The sequence below is a fragment of the Canis lupus genome, chromosome 11, assembly GCF_003254725.2.
Source record: "Canis lupus dingo isolate Sandy chromosome 11, ASM325472v2, whole genome shotgun sequence".
In the NCBI taxonomy this organism is placed as follows: domain Eukaryota; kingdom Metazoa; phylum Chordata; class Mammalia; order Carnivora; family Canidae; genus Canis; species Canis lupus.
In genome coordinates, this window is record NC_064253.1 from 73,660,422 (window position 1) to 73,683,570 (window position 23,149).

At 46.5% G+C, this 23,149-nt stretch overlaps 1 protein-coding gene across 5 annotated transcripts in view; it reads left to right on the forward strand.

Annotated features, from left to right (window-relative positions):
- CNTRL (centriolin) overlaps positions 1 to 22,633 on the forward strand; it is a 78,471-nt gene extending 55,838 nt beyond the window's left edge. For 3 of the 5 annotated variants that reach the window (XM_025433287.3, XM_025433288.3, XM_025433290.3), the window contains 21 exons: positions 511 to 824; positions 2,274 to 2,479; positions 4,502 to 4,694; positions 7,453 to 7,583; positions 7,714 to 7,854; positions 7,956 to 8,082; positions 8,881 to 9,045; positions 9,822 to 9,981; positions 11,549 to 11,664; positions 11,744 to 11,961; positions 14,132 to 14,289; positions 15,944 to 16,017; positions 17,188 to 17,376; positions 17,798 to 18,023; positions 19,279 to 19,484; positions 19,836 to 19,976; positions 20,561 to 20,833; positions 20,925 to 20,987; positions 21,544 to 21,750; positions 22,095 to 22,186; positions 22,358 to 22,633. In XM_025433287.3, the coding sequence (XP_025289072.1) occupies positions 511 to 824; positions 2,274 to 2,479; positions 4,502 to 4,694; positions 7,453 to 7,583; positions 7,714 to 7,854; positions 7,956 to 8,082; positions 8,881 to 9,045; positions 9,822 to 9,981; positions 11,549 to 11,664; positions 11,744 to 11,961; positions 14,132 to 14,289; positions 15,944 to 16,017; positions 17,188 to 17,376; positions 17,798 to 18,023; positions 19,279 to 19,484; positions 19,836 to 19,976; positions 20,561 to 20,833; positions 20,925 to 20,987; positions 21,544 to 21,750; positions 22,095 to 22,151 (3,365 nt within the window). In that variant the 3' untranslated portion in view covers positions 22,152 to 22,186; positions 22,358 to 22,633. Of the gene's footprint in view, positions 1 to 510; positions 825 to 2,273; positions 2,480 to 4,501; positions 4,695 to 7,452; positions 7,584 to 7,713; positions 7,855 to 7,955; positions 8,083 to 8,880; positions 9,046 to 9,821; positions 9,982 to 11,548; positions 11,665 to 11,743; positions 11,962 to 14,131; positions 14,290 to 15,943; positions 16,018 to 17,187; positions 17,377 to 17,797; positions 18,024 to 19,278; positions 19,485 to 19,835; positions 19,977 to 20,560; positions 20,834 to 20,924; positions 20,988 to 21,543; positions 21,751 to 22,094; positions 22,233 to 22,357 lie in introns of all 5 variants that reach the window. The other 2 variants (XR_003130253.3, XM_049116434.1) reach the window with 2 other exon arrangements.
- Positions 22,634 to 23,149: the final 516 nt, after the last annotated feature.

Genomic DNA, 23,149 nt, shown 5'->3' on the forward strand with positions numbered 1-23,149 from the left:
AGTATCACCTTCGGAGAATTTGTTTATTCAGGAGCTGCTTATTGAGTGCCTGCTGTGTGCTAGGCTGTTGTCATCAGTGATAAATGTAGATCCCGCTTGTCAGGGAGACAAGCAGGAGAGCCAGCAGCTTAGAGAGAGCCATGCATCATGGTCGTGGAAGTGCTGAGAGCTGAGGTTCTTACCGCTCATCTCTCTGCATCTCTTTTGGTGTCTGCTGTAGCCTGAAGCAGGCACCCAAATGGTTGCTGAATAAAATGAACAAATGAAGACAGAAAAAAAGCAAATCAACAGATAGGTGTAGGAAAAACTCAGGTATCAGCCACTGAAAATAACATGAATGAATCCTTGTTTTGGTCTGCTTTTCAAAAGTGCTTTTGACCTTTTTTTTGTAAAGTTTCATTCTTAGGTCTCAAGGATTTGCACCTAAATTTAAATGCTGCTCGTCTTTACTAAATTTGTTTACCTAATAAGCCACAGGGGCAAAACACTCTTCTGTTTTCTTTTTTTAAGACGCAGACAGTGGAGGAGATAGCCAGGAAGAGAGCGAGCTAGATGACCAAGAAGACCACCCATTTGTACCTCCTCCTGGATACATGATGTACACTGTGTTTCCTGATGGTTCTCCTGTACCCCAGGGCATGGCCCTGTATGCACCCCCTCCTCCCTTGCCCAACAATAGCCAGCCTCTTGACCTTGGCACTGTTGTTTATGGCCCACCTCCTGTTGGGGCTCCCATCGTGTATGGGCCTCCACCTCCCAACTTCTCCGTACCCCTCATCCCCGTGGGTGTGCTGCACTGCAATGTCCCAGAACACCATAACTTGGTAAGTGGAAAGACATAAGACCTGCTCCCACACTGCTCCCATGGGATACTGAATATGGTTATGTGTGTAATGACATGAACTCTTTATGAATGGATTATGTCCCAAGTGTGTTTGTAAGGTTGAATGTTTAGAATGGAGCAAGCATTGATTAAAATACTCTGGTCAAAGGTGAGGGTACCAGGCCAGTCTGCAAACATGTTCAACCATCTCATAACAAAATGCTTTCAGTCCAGAAATTAACCATTTTTGGAGACTATTGTATGTTTTCCTATTGAAAAGTATTGATATGTACGTGTAGGTCTATTCATGTAGTAATGGCTGCATTTGCACACACATGTATACATACACATGTGTGCTCGTGTATCCACACATAGGAGCATACAGCAAGGCTGTGATGGGGATTACCTCTGGGTGGTGAGATTCATGATTATTTTTTTCTTTTCATAATTATTATACACAGATTTCATACTTTGTTTTTCGCGTTTCACATTACAGGCATTTCCCCACGGTTTTACAAATGTTTCTAAAGGACGTATTTTAATGATTGTGTAACATTTCTTCTTTGTAGGAAGTATCATTAACTGTGTGAATTCTTAGTATATTTCATATGCTTACCCTAAGGCTGGATTTCAGAAAATGATAACTTCCTAGTCACTAGCTTGCTTTAGACCTCTGTGGTTCTAAAGAACTACGAAATGCACTACGAACTCCTCCTTCAAACTCTGTAGAGACCTAGAGCTCTTTAGCTTTTCCATTCCCTCCCAGCAGAGTGAGAGGAAGACAAGGACTAGGACAGTCGGTCAGACTAGTTGCCGAGGGCCTGCCTGCATGTGCTCCCGGAGTTGACAGGGTAGTCACTCGCGTGGCCCTGCCATGCATCGGCACGTGTGTTCACCGCGGTGCCATCCGCTCGGCACGTGGTTCCCCCCTTAAGCAGCTTCTGTTACCCGCCAACGGTTCCCCGCTCTTCTGTCCTTTTCTCGCATGCCTCCTAGACCTCTGCATTTGCGCCTGTTGTTTCTTCGGCTTTGATCTTCCCCATGTCTTCTATCCCTCAGAGCCGAGGCACGACCCCTCTCCCTCTGGGCAGCCTTCCAGACCACTCCCCTCCCCTGTGCCCGGAGGAGAGAGAGACCTCTGTTCTGTCCCTTCTGCTCTTGCTGACCCCTGGAGGTAGAGATTATACATAAGAGGTGCTTGGTGAATGTGTACCGACCTTAGTGGGGCTGATGGGAAAGTTAAAAGCTCTGTTAGTTCATCAGTTTCATCTGTGGGATGTGAAAAATTGGCTTGGTTTAATTTTTCTTTTCATTCTCAAGTCTTAGAAGCTAGCTACCGCCATTTTCATGTGGTTGGTAGCACTACAAGCACAGTTAATTACAGCTTTTTGCAAGAAGGAAGAGGACCATCTGGTCATGTTCTCAGTACTGCATTTTTTTCTTTGTTCAGGAGAATGAAGTTTCTAGATTAGAAGACATAATGCAGCATTTAAAATCTGGGAAACGGGAACAGTGCATGAAAACACCCAAGCTGCAGTCGGAGAAAGAACTCGCAGAGCTGCAGCATAACATTGATGGTCTTTTGCAAGAGAAGAAAGACTTAGAGCATGAAGTAGAAGAATTACATAGAACCATCCAAAAACATCAACAGCGAAAGTAACTATTATTAGCCGTTTTATCTTAATAATTCTGATGAGTACGGTATTGGCTCATTAAGGTGACCCAAATCAGTGTTGTCCAGCAGAACTCCCTGTGATCCTGGAAATGCTGTAGCCCTTTGCCGTCTAGAACAGTGGTCACTAGCACATGTACCTGTCGAGCGCTTGAAATGTGGCTAGTGGAAGTAAGGAACAGAGTGGAATTTACATTAAAATAACAGCTGTAGGGTGACGCCCAGGCTGCACAGCGCAAGTCTCGGTCTCTTGGCCAGGAATCCACATCAGCTCTTCGTGGAGGCCCTCTTGGAGAATGGCATTGCCATCTGCCCTCCCCAGTGACTCTGGCTAAAAACATGCGAGCTGTCCTCTGCTCCTCTTTCCCTGCTTCCCCAAACCTCCAGCTGGTGTCCAGGTCCTACAAAGAGGCACACAGAGCTGTCAAGCTGGTCTCCTTTATCACTGCTGCCCTGGTCTTTAATCATGTCAACCTCAGTCGTGATAATAGCTTCCCCGTTGGCCTCCCACATCCAGCCCCCTCTCCATTCTGTCCTTCACATAGCTACGGATCTGGGCCTGCCCCTCTCCCATCTGTCTTTACAGGTGAAGGTCAGGGATCCCCTCTCACATAAAGCCTTTCTCACCTGTGGCTCCCGCGGTTTGGGGTTGGCAACCTTGGGCATCGCACTGTTCACACCATGATGTAAGGAGCCTAGGTTCGGTAGCTGAGCCTCTCTCTTTGTGCACCAGCATCGGGCACAGGGTCCATTAACAAATGCAGTATCTGCTGAGTGCGTCAGATGGATAGAAAGAAGCCCATTTTCTGCAATAGCCCATGAGTTAGGACGGTTCCCCAGTGTTTTGTTGTGTAAGCCAGACTGGTCCAGGCACCAAGGTTGGGGGGAGATCTGTGGCGGTCACAGAGGTGAGTGAGCTCTAGTCTCAGCCTTCTTGGAGTTCACATGTGACTGGCTAGTAGACCTGGCAGGGAAAAGCAAGGGTCAGACCAAGAGAAGATGGGGACTAGATGTTTGAGGGTTTCAAAGATGATCATGCTGTTACTTTTGTAGGTGTGTGATGGAGGAGAGGGTTTTTATTGTGAGGTTTTTGGAGGGAGGATAGTAAAGCAGTGGAATCACTTCTTTTTCTAGGCATAAAAGTATAGTAAATGATCATTGTAAGAGATTTGGATAACATAACATGTCCAAAGAAGAAAGTAAAGATCATCAGAGTGCTTTCATGTAAAGAGAAAGAATCTGTTAATATTGTTGGTAAATTTATTTTCATGGTTTTCTGTCATAGTTTCATTTTCAAGTAATTTTGACATGTTAGCCTTGAGTTAGTCAATCCTGTGTCTTGCTTTCTGATTTGTCAAATAGTGTCACTATAATTTTACTCCAGCAAAACAGGAAATCACAAAATTAGGTAGTCTTTGAGGCAGCTGGTGAGCTACGACTTGAAAGATAGTTTCAAGGGAATGGATGATTATCATGGTGGTAGTTTATTTTTATACCACAGAAGAATAGAAATATCAACATCGTCTTGACAAATGCTTACCCTCCAAAAAAAGAAAGAAAACAACTACATCATACTTTATACGTACTGTGCACTTAGTGTCAGCAGTATACCATGTTTTTTAAAAGATTTATGTAATTATTAGAGAGAGAGCGTGAGCATGTGCATGCATGCCGGGGGCGGGGGGGAGAGGCAGAGGCCGAGGGTGAGAGAGAATCTCAGACTCCCTACTGAGTGCGGAGCCTGATGCAGGGCTTGATCCTAAGACCCTGAGATCAGACCTGAGCTAAAACCAAGAACTGGATGCTTAACTGGGCTGTTGACGTGCTCCCACCAGTCACCATGTTGAATAAAAGGGTAAACATAGGCCTGAACATGATCCGATGTAGCTGTCTCTCTCTCCCACCACTTCTCATATGAAATGAGAAAATCATCATACATCTTTTTATCAGGTTGCAAGTGTCTGTATCGTCTACATTTTAAGTCTCTTAATGTGTGTGTTTTTTAGAGATTTCATTGATGGAAACGTTGAGAGTCTTGTGAATGATCTAGAAATAGAGAAGTCACTCAAACACCATGAAGATATTGTTGATGAAATTGAATGTATTGAGAGGACCCTTCTGAAGCGCCGTGCAGAGCTCAGGGAAGCCGACCGGCTGCTGACGGAGGCTGAAAGTGAACTTTCATGCACGAAAGAGAAAGTATGTTCTGTTGTGGTTTGGGGTGAGGCAGCTTACTGTCGGCAGTCTGAAGGACGAGAAAGAAAACATGATGAGAACGCAGTCGTCCAAGGCAGACAGTTGGGTTCTGGGCTGCAGTCTGCTAGTTAAGGAGTTGTGAGAATTTGGGCAAGCCACCTAAGTCCCCATCTTTGCTCTCCTAATCTATCAATTCAGGCCAAGAATACCAAGGCTGCTCACTAAGGGTTAAATGAAGTAGCATATATATATATATATTTTTTTTTTTAAATAAAGATTTTATTTATTTATTTGAGGGAGAGCACGTGCACAAGAGTTGGGGGGAGGGGCAGAGGGAGAAGCAGACTCCTCACTGAGCCAGGGAGCCGAATGCAGGACTCGATCCCAGGTCCAGTGGGATCGTGACCTGAGCCGAAGGCAGATGCTTAACTGACTGAGCCACCTGGGTGGCCCTAAATGAAGTAGCATATTGAAAGCTGCTGAAGTCACTAACGCACCTCACTTCCTTACCCTGTGTGTTCCTTTTTTAAATTATTTGGCTTTTGGATCTCTGTATTAAATAGGTCAGTCTTCTATTCTTCTAAAACAGCAGTGGATCTCAGAGGACTTTTTCCTTCTATTACTTTGTTCTCCAACTTGATATAAAATAAAATATTTTTTGGTCTGAGGTAGTGTTCTTGAGACTTCAACAGAAGGAAATCAAGAGGGAAAAGGAGCTACCTTTCATTGGGCCTCTACTCTACTATGTTTTATAAATAGTGCTTCATTTCACTTTCCTGGCAGCCCTAGAGGGCAGTGGCTAGCCCAGGTCGCCTAGCCCAGGGTCGCACAGCTCAAGTTCTGCCTCGCCAAGAGAGCTTGCTTAGTTTGAGGAGAATTCCAGCGTAAAGAAGTCCCAGACCCACGTGGAGCATCTCAGGAACTACTATTTTTATGTTGTTATCTCAACATGGATGGATCTAAATGAACAGAAATCTATTACCCAGGAACCGAAACGAAGGATGTATTAGAGAAAGTCTGTGAGTGATGGCTTTAATAAGAATGGAAAAACATCCTAGTGTCTCTTCAGATGATCAGTTCCTCCTCCTACATGTTAGATGATTGTGAGCAGGACTAGAGAGGAATTTATCACCGGGATAGAAAAGAAAATTAATGATCCGGTAGTAGGCAGAGATCGTAAGTGAACTGCAGCTAGTAAGTTCTTTCCCCTTCCTCCTCCCAAAACAACTCAGGGAGGCAGCTTGCGAGGGAGGAGGATGGAGGAGAGTGGTGGTTTATAACCATGCTAGATGTGTTAAAACCTAACATAGAAAGAGACCGAAAACTTAGAGATGGGACTTTGCAGAGCACACAGTGCATTTTGTCCAGCGCTTTGTTGCCGAAGCTGACCAAGCCCAGCATTCTGATGTGGGAGGAAGTCCGGTGAAGCGCGCCGGCTGCTACAAATGGATAAAGGAGACGTGGTTTATATTCGAGGCGGATACCAGTCCGCCGTCACAAGATGAAACCTTAACCATTTGCGATGATGTGGATGGAAGTGGAGAGTATTCTGCTAAGCGAAATAAGTGAGTCAGAGAAAGACAATTACCGTAGGATTTCACTCACGTGTGGAATTTAAGAAACAAAGCCGATGACCATAGGAGAAGGGAGGGAAGAATAAAATAAGACAAAAACAGAGAAGGAGATAAACCGTAAGAGACGCTGAGCTCTAGGAAACAAACTGAGGGTCGCTGGAGGGGCGGGCGATGTGGGGATGGGGTCACTGGGTGACGGGCATGACTGAGGGCACATGATGGAACGAGCACTGGGTGCTGTGCGCAACTGCGGAATCTCTGACCTCTACCTCTGAAACTGAGAATACACTATATGTTAATTAACTTAAAAAAAAAAATAGCTGTTTGGGAGCTTGCCGACCCTTTTGCATCCACACGAGGTATTTAGTAGACTAGTTTAACAGAAGCCTGTGACTTTAGTGCAAGCGCAGAACCCTAGTGTTTTGCCTGAAGGTGAGTCACTGCTCAACGAAGTGCAAACCAGACACTATTTTTGGACCTTTGATGACATCGTTTTAAGCCTCTTATTTTAGAGAGAAAAAGGAAACTGAGTTGATAAAAAAGAAAACTAATCATCTGTTTTTGAAAAGGAAAAAAGAAAAAAAATCTGTTTTGGCCATACCCTGTATGGGAAGATTTTTAAATCAACAAAAATATTTAGTATTTGTGTTTCTCATCCATAAATAAATCATCTTTAATAAAGTTTTATTTAGCATGATAATACAGCACAGCAGTTATCTCTTTGAGGAGGAAATATTGGTAAAATCGGTTTGTTGTTCCTGGAAATATTTTTAATTAAAAAAATAGTGTAACAATTTATAGATTATTTTTAAGTAAAAAGATTCATAGCCTCCCTCTTAGAGTGCTTCCGCCATTTTAAATTTATTTTTTTTCAGCCAACGTAATATCACTAACATTCTTCCATTTTAAAGGCTACACAGTATTCCATTGTGTTGATGCATTATCATTTAATCTATTATTTGTCAAGTTGTATATCAATATACAATGAACATCTTTGTGCAGTAGTTTTTTTACTCCTCTGAGTTCTTTTCTGAGAATTGGAGAGTCAAAGTGAATGAACATTTTAATCAGTCTTTTTGGATTGCCTTGTTGTTTTCCAGAAGAGTTGTACCAACCTACACCCCCCGCCAATGGCTGTGAGGGAGTATGGTAACTGAATTGCTTTTAACGAGAGTGCCTTTTTTTAGACAAAACATGCTGTTGAGAAGTTCACTGATGCCAAGAGAAATTTATTGCAAACTGAGAAAGATGCTGAGGAGTTAGAAAGGAGAGCCCAGGAAACTGCCATTAACCTCGTCAAAGCCGACCAGCAGCTGAGGTAGGTGGAGTCCCTCAGCTATTCCGTGAGATTCATGAGAAGTTTGGTTCTAAAAGGATAATAATTGCCTAATGATGAATAATGCAGGTTAAGTCTAAGGGGCCTTGGAGAATAAAGCAGTGTGTTTCAGATTGCTCCAGGCTGACACGAAGGATTTGGAGCAGCACAAAATGGAGCAAGAGGAAATCTTGAAAGAAATAAACAAAGTTGTTGCAGCAAAAGACTCAGACTTCCAGAGCCTAAACAAGAAGAAGGAAGTACTGACAGGAGAGTAAGTACAGCCTGTGTCGGGCTTAAGGGGCTCATGGTGGAAGACAGCTCTAGGGGTTCAGCCTCACTTCAGATCCGGTCTAGTACTGCTGGTGTTTGTAGGCTGCAGAAACTCCAGAAGGACATTGAGACTGCACGGCACAATGAGGATCAGCACCTGCAGGTCCTTAAAGAGTCGGAGACCCTCCTGCAGGCCAAGAAAGCTGAGCTGGAAAATCTGAAAAGCCAGGTATGGCAACAGGTGCCTTGAAGAACCAGTTCGTGCTGCTTTGAAACCTATATCATTTATAATCATCATATATAGTTATAAAAAAGTAATGTATGTCTGATGGTAGAAAAGACTGGAAAATACAAGATAAGATATAAAGCATAAATGAAGCTGTATCTCCTAGTGATTAAGAGTGGAATCCAACCCAAATTTGAATCCCAACTCAATAGATTGTTAAGTGAAAGAAGTGAGTCTCAAAACAGGATACACCCTGAGATCACTTATGCTAAATGTGTTTATGAACACTTGTATTTTTAGTCTATATCAAAGCACAAAAGCAGTCATCTGATAAGGGGGCATTATGAATATTTTGTTTTCTCCCTTTTGCATGTCTGCATTTTCTGTTTTTTTTTACATAAAAAAGTGTGTGCTGTCCTTAAAATTGTAAGTCATTTTTAAATTTACAGAATGAATAAATCCCTGCCTGACTTCCATTGCCAAGGTAGTTGTTGAATGGAATAGGGTATAGATACGGAAGTATTTTGAAAACCATACCCGAGGGATAATTATTATTATCATATTGTTTTTCCTATGATTTGAGTGCTTTTATGTATGTGAACTCAAGATCTTTGTTAGACATTTTATGCAGGCACCCCCGGCCTGGCCCTCCTCACTCCTGCGGCTGGGATCATTACAGTTAGGCTCTCTCCTAACTGCCCCCACTACCCTTAGCTGGACCCCATAATCTCCATCACAGCAAGCACTGAAGGTTGCATGGCCTTTGTCAAGCTTTGCGTTCTTCCCTGTTCTTGAATCCAGGTGTCAGGACAGCAGCAGGAGATGGCCGTCTTGGACAGGGAGTTAGGACACAAGAAGGAAGAGCTGCATCTCCTCCAGGAAAGCATGGTCCAGGCCAAAGCTGACCTCCAGGAAGCACTGAGACTAGGAGAAAGCGAAGTAACTGAGAAGTGCAATCACATTAGGGTGTGTTTTTCACTGGGTTTTCTTAAGAGTCCTAGGATGACATAGATTTATTTTGAGATATTTTAACTGGTTCCCCCTCCAAACGCAAATACAGATTCCAGAATCTCGACCTCTCTGTACTATCAGTTTGATGTGGTGGTACGCATCCGGGTGATGGCTGCGGTGGTAGCTCTCCCACAGAGGTTCTCTGTCTCTGTGCCTCTCTCGTACCATTTCTTCTCCAGGAATTTCCTTTGGGGAATGTCCAGCTCCTACCCTTTCTTCATTGTTCAGCTTCATGCCACTAAGAAGACTTCCTGACTTGGAAGGAGTGTGTGTGTCTCTCTCTCTCTCTCTCTCTCTCTCCTGAGTCTGGGGGCACTCTGCACATTTCCTAGGGCATCTTAGTCTTTCGGGATCGTGTTTATGATCCTTGCCTAATTTCTCCCAAGGTGCTCAGACTCTTGAGGGTAGGAGATGTATCAGAGTCAGCCTTTTCTCTAACGCATTGCCCTGCACTGAGTGAATACTGCGTATGCATTTTAAATGAAGGTAATGTGTGCCTTCCTTATTTCTGTTATACAGAAATATGTTAGTTTAAAATAAAATACAGTGTGGTTCTTGACATAAAAGGCAAAATTGAACTGGTTTCCGGATCAGAATTGTGAAATTTTTGTGAGATAGTTAATAAAAAAAATTGATTTCAGTGTAATTTTGAGTCATAATTTTGTGGAACAGAGTTGACTTTTTTTTCTTTTCTTTTTTTCTTTTTTTTTTTTTTTTTTTTTTTTGCGCAGGAAGTAAAATCTCTTCTGGAAGAACTCAGTTTTCAGAAAGGAGAACTGAATGTCCAGATCAGTGAAAAAAAAACTCAACTTGCACTCATAAAGCAGGAAATTGAAAAAGAGGAAGACAATCTTCAGGTAGTTTTAGGGCAAATGTCTAAACATAAAACTGGTAAGTTTAAAGGAGAACAATCCTATAAATTTAGTTTGAGTTTGGAAATGTCTCTATTCCAGATCACAGAAAAAAAATACAAATGGTGAAATAAACTTCTTTTAAAGTTCGACTTTGTTACAATGAATAAGGAAAAGCAGCATCATAAGAGGAATGTGATATTTTCTGCCATTCAAATTGATGAAATTTATTTAAGAGCAAAATAGTCATAATCATTCCAACCATGGTGTGGAGAAGGAAGACCACTTAACAGGCTGTTTGATAGAAAAATAAATTGGACCAATCCCCCAGTGTTTCCATTCTGAAAAGTCACACCTATTGAACCATTTAGCCCATTTCTGGTTACTGAGAGAGGGCAGGCATTCATACACATTGCAGCAATATTGCATTTATTTATTTAGTAAGTAAGTATTTCCTTGTTTCACAAGTTAAGCTGGCTGACTTGGATACTTGCAGCAAAATTTATATCAACAAAATTTGGAAACTTGGCCAATTTTAAAGCCATACTTTAAACATTTAATGGCATACAAAAATGCTGATGGGAAGACTGAAGAAATAGATGTAAAACTGAATATAGAACATAGTCCCAGTTTGTTTTGAAAATGTGTGTGCCTGTGTGTGCGCATGTGCACGTGTGCACCTCACCTGCACACTTGAATGTGCACGTGCCCTCCCAGAAGGAAATACATCAAAATTCCAGTAGTGATCATCTTTGGATGGTGGGATAATAGTGGGTTTTCATTTTTTATTTTTTTCTTTTTACTTTTTTCTTGAAATATTCTATAGTGAGCAAATATTTGTATAATCAATACTTAAAAACCTATTATATTAAAAGATGTTATCTGAGTTCAGCTTATGTATTTTGACATTTTTCCTATTTATTTTTTTTAAAGATTTCTATTTGAGAGAGAGGGAGACAGAGCACAAGCATTGGGGAGGGACAGAAGGAGAGGGAGAGGCAGGCTCCCCCCTGAGCCGGGAGCCCAAAGTGGGGCTTGATCCCAGGACCCCAGCATCAGGACCTGAGCTGAAGGCAGATGTTTAACCAACTGAGGCACTCAGGTGTCCCTTTCCTAGTTATTTTTATTAAAATTCATTTAGATAGAGTAATTGCTCTTAGAGCTAGATCTTTGTAATCTTATATTAAAATGTTTTTAACAAATTAATAAGTTTAACATTAGTAAGTTAATGTTTAGCAGTATTTTAAAGGATTTTTTTTTTTTTTTCATTAAAATACAGTTAGCTCCAGGGCGCCTGGTTGGCTCAGTGGGTTAAGTGTCTGCCTTGGGCTCAGATCATGATCTTAGTCCTGGGATCAAGCCCCACTTTGGGCTCCCTGCTCAGTGGGTAGTCTGTTTCTGCCTCTGCTCTCCCCTCTCTTGAGCGCGCTCTCTTTCTCAAATAAATAAAATCTTTTAAAAAAAAGTACAGTTAGGTCCTTTAATTCAACACAATATATATGTTTTGATGGCCTGTTGTTTCTTTTTTCAACAGCATTATTTTCTGTTTCATTTTGTAAATGTTTCCAACTTCATATAATAGCATGGACCATGCTCTGTTCTCTTAGAACTAAAGAATATTCTGGACATGTTGCAACTTGAAAATAATGAGCTGCAAGGTTTGAAGCTCCAACATGACCAAAAGATGTCTGAATTAGAGAAGACTCGGGTTGAAGTGCTGGAGGTAATAAAGCCGTCTATACCCTTAGCCAACTGCAGTCTTTCTCTTTGGGCATGTGTGAGTTCCCTTTTATCTGATTTAGGAGAAACTGGAGTTAGAGAGTCTGCAGCAGGCAGCCCTGCGACAGAGAGGGGAGATAGAGTGGCAGAAGCAGCTCCTCCAGAGGAACACACAGGAAGTAGAGCGGATGACTGCTGAGACCCGAGCATTACAGTCATGTGTTGAGTCTTTGTGCAAAGAAAAGCAAGATCTCGAAGAAAAACAGGACAGCTGGGAAAAGAAGTTGGCACAGACCAAACGGTGAGAGCAAAAACCAATAGGCTTGTTAAGATCCCTTCCTGAAGGCTAAAACATGATAATGCATGCCGTAAAAAAGAGTGGAAAATAGAGAAAAGGAGAAAAATAAATACTCCGTGAATTCAGTATCACAGTACAGCTCACCAGTAGCATTTCTGGGTGTATTTACTTTTAGGCTTCCCCCCCCCCCCACCCAAAGCACTTTATAAAATAACGTGTTGTAGATTTTTTTTTTTTTTTTTAGGTGAAATAAATGCTGGAAGATACAACTTAAATGGAGGGGGATCCCTGTTTGTGGGTAGAAAGGCAGTACTATTAAGATCCAGTTCTCCTCAAGTTGATACATAGATTCAGAACAATCACAGTCAAAATCTCAACAAGCTTTTAAAATAGAAATTGACAGTCAGGTTCTGAAATTCATGTGGAAATGCAAAGGATGGACATAGGATAGAATCTAAAATTTTATAGCTGTGGCACCAAAACAACCTTGAAACAGAACAAAAGTTTAGGTCTAACACTACCTGATTTCAAAACTCAGTATACAGCTGTGGTAATCAAAACACTGGTACTGGCGTAAAGATAGTAAAAGCAATCCGTGAACAGAATCGAAGGTCCAAAGTGCACAAACGTGTGGGCAACCAATTTTGACAGAGATGCAAAGGTCTCTTTTTCTGTAGAGAAAAGGTGGTATTTTCAAAAAATATTGCTGAAACAGTTGCATATCCAAAATCCCAAAAAATGAACTTCAGCCCACACCCATACCGTTCTTTAAAATTACCTTAAAATGGGCCATTAACATGAATGCAAAGCCTTAAATATAAAACTTCTAGGAAAAAACGGGGAAAAAAAACCTTTGTGACCTCGGGTTAAGCAGAGTTTCCTAGACCAAACACCCAAAGCATGGTCTAAAAGAAAAAATTAGTAAAATTGAACTTCATCAAAATTTAAAACTTCTCCTCAAAAGACACTGTTAAGATAATGAAAAGACCTGTCACAGGTTGGGAGAAGAATCTTTGCAACCACAAATTTTCAATAACGAGCTTGTACCCAGAGAATATATATACAAAGAATTCTCCTAAGCCATTATGAGAAACCAAACAATCCAGTTTGTCAAATGGGCAAAAGATTTGAACAGACATTTCACTTAAGATGAATGGGTGGCAGGTAAACACACAAAAAGATGCTCAGCATCATTAACTGTTAGGAAAATGCAAATATAAACCATGATGGGATATCATTACACACCTATTAGAAGGGCCAGATGCTGGCTTGGAACTTTCATACGCAAATGTTAGACCACTTTGGAGAATAGTCTGGCAGTTATTTAAAAACTCTTACATTTACCAGAAGAGCTAGCCATTCCACTCCTAGTTATTTTTTCATGAGAATTGAAAGCATGTGTTCATACAAGGAATGATGTACTTTAATGTTCATAGCAGCTTTAACCTGGACACAACCTAAATGTCCATCAGCTCGTGAATGAGTAGACAAATCATAGTATATCCGTAGCGTGGAGTACTATTCAGCAATAAAAAGGGAGTGCAGTATTGGTACAACACCATGAACCAATCTCAAAGTGACTGTGCTCGAAAAAAGCCACACAAAAACAAGCCCATACTGTATGACTCCGATCATGTAAGAGACCGCTCACGCACGCCTGTGTTTTGGACAATTGTATTTCCTGCTTTTCACTAATCAGAAGGTAGCGATTTATTTTAATCACCAGATTTTTAGAATTCTGCGTGCTATCTATATTAAGGGTTTTATTTATTCAAGAGACAGAGTGAGCGAGAGAGAGCACAGGAGCAGGAGCAGAGGGAGAAGCAGACTCCCCACTGAGCAGGGAGCCTGATGTGGGGCTCGATCCCAAGACCTCAGGATCATGACCTGAGCTAAAGGCAGCACTTAACCGACTGAGCCACCCAGGCATGCCACTCTCCACATTTTTATCCCTGATTTTTATAAAACCTTAATGAGTCGTTTTTCAAAAAACTCTCCTGTTGAGAAAGCTGAAAGTAAGATATCTTTTGAAAATGAGTTGAAGAACCTTAAATTTTGTCAAGATTCATAATCACTTGTGGTCCGTAACTACACTGAAAGTGTCACACGTGTGTCTTGTGTATGCTTGAACATTTCGTGTTTGGTGGTGTGACTTACTCTGCTGGCCTGGTAGGGTTCTAGCAGCTGCAGAAGAGGACAGCGAGATGGAGCGGGCACGCTTAGAAAAGTTGGAACTGGACGCCAGGAAGCTGCAGCAGGAGTTGGACCAACGAAACAGGGAGAAGCTCTCCCTGCATCAAGACCTGGCAGTGGTGCAGCAGCAGCTACAAGGTGCGGGGGTGGGGGTGGGGGGCTCTTTCCTTCTGTCCTTTCCTTCCCCTTCCCCTCCCATTATTTTTTACTGAGTATACAGCCTTGTGTTTTTCTTCAGATTTGGAGTCTATTATACAAAGATGAGAAGTCAGATTTTATAGGCTAAAAATATTGCCTTATCAAAGCTATATTAACACTTTCATAAACTATACAGAAAGCTTCTGAGACAGATGTGTGCATTTGTAGAACTGCAGGACAGTCATGCCAGATCCCTGGGGAGGGGGCTCCTGGCACAACCCCATTTGTCTGCGAGTGCACAGGGGCCGTGTCTAGGCGTGCACACTCAGGACGGACGCCTGTCCACTTACCTGCTTTTTGGAGCAGACGTTTACCTTCCTCATCCACCAGCTGTTGGGGAAGGACGCAGGCCCTTCTTCAGGGAGGGTTTCCCAGTGGCCCTCCTCCATCATCATACCTGGAATCAGGAGTTTCTGCAGCCTCTTCTCTTTTTCACGTCTTGCTGAGGCAGAGTCTCGAAAAACAAAAACAGAACTCAGCTGTTCCCAGAAGAAATGTTAATCAGAGATCATCCCCACGGGGACTGCTGTCCATTCCGATGGAAACCGTCTTTGCCCCTTGGTCCCTGCCTCCTGGGTTCTTTTAATTGTTGGCTTTTCTTATTATCAAAATAATTCATGCTAATGGGTATGGGATTTATTTTAGAAGTGACAGAAATGTTCTAAAATTAGATTGTAGTGATGTTTGCACAGCTCTGTGAATATACTTAAAGCCAGTGAATTGCATACTTTAAAATGGGTGAAATGCATCGTATGTGAATTATATCTCAGTAATGCTGTTTAAAAAATTAGTTCATGTTCCTTAAAGAACAATTTAAAAACATAAGCAAAAAGAAGAAATAAAAGTTACTATTGACCTCACCCCTCAGAGCTAATTCCTGTTGACAGTGTGGTGATTATCCTTCCAGAGTTTTCCTTTGGGGTGTGTGTGTGTGTGTGTGTGTGTGTGTGTGTGTGTGTGTGTGTAGTTCTAAAACAAAAAACAAAGATGCAGATAATACCTTTATTACCAAATCTTGGTAATTATTCATGATTAGAAGTTAACTAAATACTTCTAACAATGTTCTTTTGAACACTTTCTGTGTCTTAGACAAGATGCAAGGATTTTATATGCTTTTTTTTTCATTAATCCTTGCCATATTTTTATGAGAGAAACTGTTTCACCCATTTACAGATGAGGAAACTTAAGCTTAGTTTCCTTGTGACTTAAGTGAGAAATGACTTCCTCAAGGACCTAGAGCTGGTTAGTGACAAAGCCAGCATGCACATAAGATCTTTTCCCAGATTGTCTCCCTTTACATTTCTAGCAGCAGTGTAGAAGGTATTCATTTTTAAACCATGCACATCATCAACCCTGGGTATTATCTATAATTTTTTTTTTTATTATGAAGGTTTTGAACATGTAAATCTAAAAACCTGAGCTCCAAGCCCAGGTTGTACATGTTAACTCTTTCTTTTGATCTTTTAATAAGATGGTACAGCGTAGCCATACCTTTAACAGAAGTTTACATTCAGTTCCTACTTTTTTTTGAGGGCTGATGGGAATTTAGAAAATGCATACAAGTATTTATGTAATGTAAATGTTATTTCTGTAGAAAAACAGGAAGCAGTAAACTCATTACAGAAGGAACTAGCTGATGTCCAGGAGCATTTGGACCTAGCAGAACAGGTAAACTTAATAAATGTAATCTTCTGGTTGTATCTTGAAGGCCTGCAGACAATTGGTTAAAATAACAAATCAGGTAGGTTGGTTCCTTTTCATACCTGCAGGTCTCATAGGGCCGTTGATGTGTAACACAGCCATCTGTCCACAAAACTATGGGTGCAGAGCAGTGATGTTCTCATTTATTTTAGCCCCAGAACTCTTGATTCAAAGTTCTACTCAAAGGTAATAAGTAAGATGGTGGCTAGACCAGAGCCTAAACCCTCGGCCAGCCTCCTGTGGGGGCTCCAGGCACCAGACGGACCATGTCTTATCCGTGGCACAGACCAGGCCTCCAGAGGCCCGGCTTAGACTTGGTCGCTTATTGAGCAACAGAGGAACGGCCAACTTCAGAGTAACCGGCCTGCATCTTGTCACATGTTTGTTCGGTGGAGCTGATTCTCGACCCTTCCACTTCTTATAGTCTCCTTGAAGATAACCGAGTGTTGTCCTATGAGAATAGTACTATATAATTTGAGTTTCAAAGGACCTCAAGCAAGTTCTGGGCCTCGGTTTCCACACCATGTAAATTAGAGGTTGGATTAGACCTCTGAATCCTTCCAGCTGCCTTTAGGATTCAGTGTTTCTGAGATGTCTAGAACAAAGTATTCCATCTTTAAAAGCTTCTTACATGAGCTCTAATGAATATTTTCTGTGTTGCTAGAAATATAGTAATGTTTTCAAAAATGTTTAATTTGGGTTCCTTGCAGAAAAAAGAATTTATTTTGTCATTTTTTCAGCCCACAAAAATGTTTCAAATAGTAACAACACCATGACTTTGAGGTTCATTTTCCATTAGAATTAAGCCTTATTCACAGCTCTCCGTAATCTTCCTAGCACTCTTGGAGGTGGGTGTTGTTTATTCCCACCTCAGTGACGAAGCAACTAAAATTCAGAAGAACTGGGCCTCTTAGGTTGTGACATCTTCTGTCATCTTACTTTTCAGATACTAATAAAAAGAGGAAAAGCTGATGATTAAATTGTAGTCTGGGTGCCTTAAAATAAGTTTGTTGGGATAATAAAGGATGTGGGACTTTGGTGCCTGTTGTGTCAGACTTGGCTGATACCAGGAGGGGCACTGGCAGCCCCAGAACAGAAGGCTTTGTGGGTAGTTTCCATTTGTTCTTTCACATACAGGAGGTGCTCTGCACCACCAAGCGCAAGGACGCACTGCTCAGCGAACAGACCAGGCTCGAGAAGGACGTGGGTGAATGGACGAAGAAGTTTGAAGACTGCCAGAAAGAAGGGGAGACAAAGCAGCAACAGCTTCAAGGGCTTCAGAAGGAGATTGAAGGAAACGAGGCGAAGCTAGCCCAACAAGAAATGGTACTACACATTTATGATTTTACAGCAAGGATCCCAGTGTCCCTCGGGTGAGCTTTTCCCGGGCAGAGGCTGTGCAGAGGATCCCCCCGTGGGGCTAGCTCCCTGGGCTACCCGCTTAGCCGGGAGGGATCTTACCCCGCTCTCTGACTCTCTGGGGAGTAGTATCTGTGGACCATTAAGACCACAGAACGCTGGTCCTGTAGAGAATCTGGATGGCGCCAGGCCACCCGCTGCACGAACCCCCTCTCGTGCCTGCGGGGAGCTGTCGGCACAGTTGGCCTCGGTAAAGGGAACTCCCGGTCTGTCCCTGTGCGCCTCTCCTGCTTTCTCTTGAGCTGGAACCTGGCTAGTGTCCATGACGGTTCCCTCATTGAGACACGCTGTGTTTGTTCTTTTATGACTAAGGTGGTTCTCTATTAAGATGTTTCAGAGACTCCAGAAAGAGCGAGAATGTGAAGAAAAAAAGTTAGAAGCTAGTAAAGTGACTCTGAAGGAGCAGCAGCAACAGCTGGAAAAGGAATTGATGGAGCAGAAAGGCAAGCTGGACCAGGTGCTCGCTAAGCTCTTGGTGGCTGAGGAGCGTGTCAGGACCTTGCAGGAGGAGGGAAGGTGGAGCGAGACCCTGGAGAAGACGCTCTCCCAGACCAGTACGTGTTCCCGAACATGGCGCTGCGGGAGGGGGGGCCACGCTGGTTGTCTTGTCAAGTGTATCGAGGAGACCCATAGCCTGGCCATGGCCCAGAGGTGCGCCGGGAGGAGATGCCCAGTTGGATCCTGCTAGCCCGTGAGAGGTGACAACAGGCGCAGAGGCACAGGGGGCATTTGTCTTTTGTGGAAATGGGATCTGATTCTTAGACTGTGAGGTCTTTGACTTCACCATATTGCCACCTTCGAGAATGTTGCCACAGGGAGAGACGTTAAGGCAAAGGAATTCCAGAAGGCACTTTGAAGGCTTTCGCTGAAGCACACTGTTTTGAGCTTAGGAAACAATGATCCATTTCATCTCACCCAATCAAAAAACAACATTACCAATTCTGTCTGTGTCCCAATTTGACGTCGTGAACGGTACCAAAATACTGGGTACTTGCTGTCGTGTCGGTTGGCTCCCTCTTGAGCCGTGTATCCGTGACACTGACGTGGGAATCCAGGGTAAATGATTGTTCCCACGTCAGTAAATGATCTTTTCTCTTACTTACTTACTTACTTACTTCGGGGTTTAATAATGCTCAGAAAATGTTATTTTCCCTGCGGTGGACTCAGTGAAAGGGTTAGGACTCCTAATTTTTCCCCGCAACTCTTGATACATTCAGACCCAACCATTTCGTGGTGAAAGTGAAACTCGCCAGATGTGCTGAGTCTGTCCACAGCAGACATGTGGAAGTGAAGTCTGCACGGGGTGTTGCTCCAAAGAGCGTGATTAGAAACATGGATTTTACGTCATGGTTCTTTTTAAGCACGACTTACCGAGTCCTCACCGTGTACTTCCTACACGTTTGCCTACAAGATTCCCATTGAACACTGGGAAGTAGGCGGCTCCTGTAGAAGACCAGGCTCGTGCCCGTGATCTTTCCACCGAGCTGCCTCCCATGAAGGAGGGGTGTCGGCGCACCTCCCGGGGTTAGCGGCCAGGCGCATAGAAAGCCTTTCAGTCGTGTGTGCGTGTCCCCTGCCCCTGGGACCGTTCTCCCTGGTCTCACGCTCCGAGGGAAGGCAGGAGCTGTGTGTCGCTCCAGAACCGGCCCTGCAGGACCCAGCTGCGCCAGGAGGCCCCTTCCTGTGGGCCTCTTTCTGGGGTGATGTGGGTCGGGGCACGTAGAAGACCCGGGGAGCCGGCGTCATGACGCAGCCCGCCCGCAGCCCACCCAGGGCCTCTGGCTAAACTACTGAAAATGCTCATTGCAGAGCGACAGCTTTCAGAACGGGAGCAGCAGTTACTGGCCAAGTCAGACGAGCTGCTGGCCCTGCAGAAGGAGACGGACTCCATGAGGGCGGACTTCAGCCTCTTGCGCAACCAGTTCCTGACAGAAAGAAAGAAAGCCGAGAAGCAGGTGGCCAGCCTGAAGGAAGCCCTTAAGATCCAGCGGAGCCAACTGGAGAAGAACCTTCTGGTGAGTGCCTGCTGCCATGCAGCCTCCGAGGAAATAATGCATTTAGATTTTTAAACTAAAGCTCGCTGCTTCTGAGCGTCGAGAAAACAAATCACCTGTCCACCCAGTCCCTACGCAAAGGTCGCAAAGGTCGGTTCTGGTGTATTTGCGTGCACAACTCTGTCTTGGAGCTGGTGGTAGGTTTGCCCGCGTCTGGGGGAGCCCAGCTGGCAGCGGCGGCCACGTGAGCGGGCTACGTGGGCACAAAGGCAGGCGCCTCCCCCAGCCGGGCTGCAGGGGGCGCTGGGCGTGCGGTCGGGAGAGAAGGCTCCGGAGACGTTTTTTGCCCATCGTTCCCCTCCCCCTCGCTAGGAGCAAAAGCAGGAGAACAGCTGCATGCAGAGGGAGATGGCAACCATCGAACAGGTGGCCCAGGACAACCACGAGCGGGCCCGGCGCCTGATGAGGGAGCTCAACCAGATGCAGCGCGAGTACGTGGAGCTCAGGAAACAGGTGCGCCCCGGGGCCCAGGCCCAGGCCCAGGCCGGAAGGCTCGAGAGGCACGAACTCCCCCCTCCCCCCTCCCCCGGTCCCCCGCCCGCTGGGCTCGGACAGGTTGCCCTTCTTGGATAGTTCTTTTCACAGGAGTATTTCTTCATGGAGATTGTCAAAGCCGAGGATGACAATGTCCTTGAAGTCAAATGTGTTTGTAGAGTTAAAATTTAGAAATGCACCTCCACAAGGGAACAGCATTTGTACTTTTAAAATCTCCCTAAGTTCAGCAAGTTCTTTCTGTATGTTAGTTTTCAGAAGAAAAATGGCAGTTCTTCATGAAATTTTACCACGTCCAATAGAACTGTGTTGAAATGTTAGATTTTATGCCAGAAACCAGTCATTGCGGCCCAAATCCCCAGGAAGGAAGAGCTGACCCCAGGAGAAAGCCCCGTTCCTGTCATGGAGCCAGGCTGAGGGCAGGTGACGCTTAGACTGGGGGAGTCCTGTCCTGGGTGGAAAGTTCCACAAGCACATGACACAGGAGACCGTTCACTTCCCAGGGGTCCCTGACTTCACCTGATGGTATTTGACTCACTCCTCAGATGACAAACCAAAAGGATTTGGAAAGAAGACAGATGGAAATCAGTGATGCGATGCAAGCACTTAAATGTGAGGTGAAAGATGAAATCCGAACCAGCCTGAAGAATCTCAACCAGTTTCTTCCAGAGCTGCCAGCGGACCTGGAGGCCCTTCTGGAAAGGAATGAGAACCTTGGAGGAGGCTTGGAGAGCTTGAAAGAGAATTTCCCGTTTACCGTGAGCGACAGACCATCATCTTGCGAAGAGAAACTGAATTTTGGCCAGGCTCACGTGGCGGTAAGGCTGCGCCCGCGGCCCCCTGGGCTTGGGGGGCGGGGGGGGGGGGGGGCCTGCGGGGACTCTGATGTGTCCCTCCCCCCTGGAAAAGGATGAACAGTGGCGGGGAGAGGCACTCCGGGAGAAGCTGCGCCACCGCGAGGACCGGCTCAAGGTTGCCCTCGAACAGTAGGAGGTGCTGGGTGGGGGGGGGGGCTCAGAGCTGGGCGCCGCCCGGTGAGTGGCAGGGGTCCGGTCCGTTGGAAGCCTCGGCTCCGGAGCTGGCCCAGCGTGCGTGTGGGGCGACGCTGCTTCGCCTCGCTCACACCTGAGGCCTTGGGACAGGAAAGCGCCACCGTGGTATGGGAGGGCCGGATGGTCGAGAGGCTGCGGACCTAGAGGGCGGCTCGGGCGTCGCCGGGAGGCCGCTGGGCCCCGAACACGTGGCGTCCGGGAGCCCGTGAGGCCCGCGGGCCCGCTCCCCTGTGGGCAGCCTCAGATCTGGGGTTAAGGCTGTAGGTGACATGCGGGGGTGGGGGGGGGGCAGCGACGTGCTCGCGTGAGGCCGAGGGCTCCTCAGATGGAAGTTGGTCATCGGGGTTGGCTCCGGGGGCCTGGGAGGCCGGCTCTGGGGCCGCCCCTGGGTGTCCCTTGGAGGCGCAGGGGACGCACAGCGCCCGGGGAGCCCCGAGGGGAGCGGAACCGCCCGCCTCACGCCGTCCCGCCTCCAGGCCCAGCTGCGCCGCTGCATGTCCAAGCAGGCCGAGGTGCTGAGCGAGGGCCGGCGGCGCACGGAGGGGACCCTGCACAGCCTGCGGCGGCAGGTGGACGCCCTGGGCGAGCTGGTCACCAGCACTTCCGGGGACTCCGCGTCCACCCGCAGTCTGTCGCGCACCGAGGGCTCGCTCGCCGAGGACGAACCGCCGGGGCCCAGCCAGGTGAGCGCGAGCTCCCCGTCGCCCTGCGGGTCCCCGGGAGCGGGTGTGCGGGTGTGTGGGTGGGGACCGGGGCTGCGGGGGGTGCAGGGTGGCGGCGGGGCCCTCGGCCCGGGCCTCCAGGGCTTGGTGTGTGCGGCGCCTGCGGGCCGGCGTGTAGGAGCTGCACGTGCTGGGGTCGGGCGGCAGCGACCGAGGTGGAGGACGGGGCGGGGGCAGGAAGGGCCTTTCCCGACGCCGCCGCTGGAACCACGGAGAAGCGCGCCTCGGCCCGCGGAGGCCCCCACGGGAGGGGGCAGGGCGGGGCGCGGCCTTCCGAGCCTTGGTCTCCTGCTCCCGCCCTGCAGAGCTCCCGGCGGCTCCCCCGAGGCCCGTCGCCGCGGCTGGACGCGCACCGACCCTGAGGACCCGGAGGACCCGGAGGCCCGGCGTCCCCTCGGTACGTGCTGCCTCCCGGAGCCCCGCTGAGCGCGTCCTGCCGTCGCGTAAGCTTCTCCCGGATGACGAGGCGCCCGAACGCCTCCCCCCCCCCCCCCCCCCGCGCGACCCCCGGCAGCCGCCCCGGCGCCCTCGGCCCCGCCGACACGGTGGCTCTTGCTGTGTGTGGCAGGAACGCTTCCTCCGCGTCCGCGGACACCAGGCTCACGGGAAGGCGCGTCCATGCGGGAAGAGCCGCGAGCGGAACCCGGATGCCCGGGCTGGTCTCTGGGCCTTGGAAACGTGTTGCCGTAAAAGCAGCGCCCGCGGCTGTGGACTTGAAGCCCCGAACTGGTAAACTCGGCGGCTGCCGGGCGAAGTGTACTCAGGACTTTTTTCACGGACACCGTCAGATTTTATTTTTGGAAATCTATTTTCATATGAAAATAAAAGATAAAAGCGCCTGTCACGTGCCTTTACGTTTCTTGGATGTGCAAAGGCCTCCGACCCCGCGCAGAGGGCGCGCCGCTCCGTCAGGCCGCGATGGGGGCTTGTCCTCAACCAGAAACACTCCTTGGTGGGAAATCAGCAGAATCTGACCTGGTGGGAAGTTCACACCGTTGGACTTTTAAATTGCTGAGCCACTGTAATTAACGGCTCAGCACCAGGCTCTGCAAATCTGTAATTTCCCTAAAAACAAGAATAGCAACTGTCGGGAAAGACCGCGTGGCAGGATCCTCCCCCGGCCATGGGCAGCCACGGGCGGTCCGCGCGGCCCCCTCCCCCCTCTTCCCCTCCCCCCCCTTCCTACTACCCACCCCCGGGGGGGCTCGGGCTCCTGCTCCCGCCGGGCTTCCCAGGCCTGGGCCGTCAGCATCGGGGTGAACGGGTTACACGCGAGGCAACGGAAGTGACAGAATCCGCGCGCACACAGGAGGTCCTAGGAGGCGTCTATTTCGGAAATAAAACCGGCCCCGGGGTCTTG